Source organism: Nestor notabilis, unplaced genomic scaffold, assembly GCF_000696875.1.
Source record: "Nestor notabilis isolate BGI_N333 unplaced genomic scaffold, ASM69687v1 scaffold17275, whole genome shotgun sequence".
Taxonomy (NCBI): Eukaryota; Metazoa; Chordata; class Aves; order Psittaciformes; family Psittacidae; genus Nestor; species Nestor notabilis.
This window is the reverse complement of record NW_009930772.1, coordinates 1,372-1,618: the sequence shown is the minus strand read 5'-3', so window position 1 is coordinate 1,618 and position 247 is coordinate 1,372. Positions and strand designations below refer to the sequence as shown.

At 62.8% G+C, this 247-nt stretch overlaps 1 protein-coding gene across 1 annotated transcript in view; it reads right to left on the bottom strand.

Annotated features, from left to right (window-relative positions):
* Positions 1–7: 7 nt before the first annotated feature.
* The window catches only part of LOC104406558 (haptoglobin-like), a gene marked incomplete at both ends in the record, with an annotated part of 1,541 nt that continues 1,301 nt past the window's right edge, over positions 8–247 (bottom strand). Inside the window, one exon of the mRNA XM_010015577.1 lies at positions 8–247. Within this exon, the coding sequence (XP_010013879.1) occupies positions 8–247 (240 nt within the window).

Genomic DNA, 247 nt, shown 5'->3' with positions numbered 1-247 from the left:
CCGCCACTGTGTCCTTGATCCAGGCCAGGACGTGCTGCACATCCACGTATACACTGTACTTGGAGGCCGTGCAGGTCTTGTCATAGCTGAGGATACCGGCCGCATACCACGTGTCGTCGTCGGGGTCCTGCACAGCAAAGGCGCCGCCAGCATCCCCATAGCACGTGTCCTCCCGCAGCTCGCTCATGCCCACGCAGAAGGTGTCATTGCTGAGGATGGGCTGCACCCAGGAGGTCGCGTTCCGCCC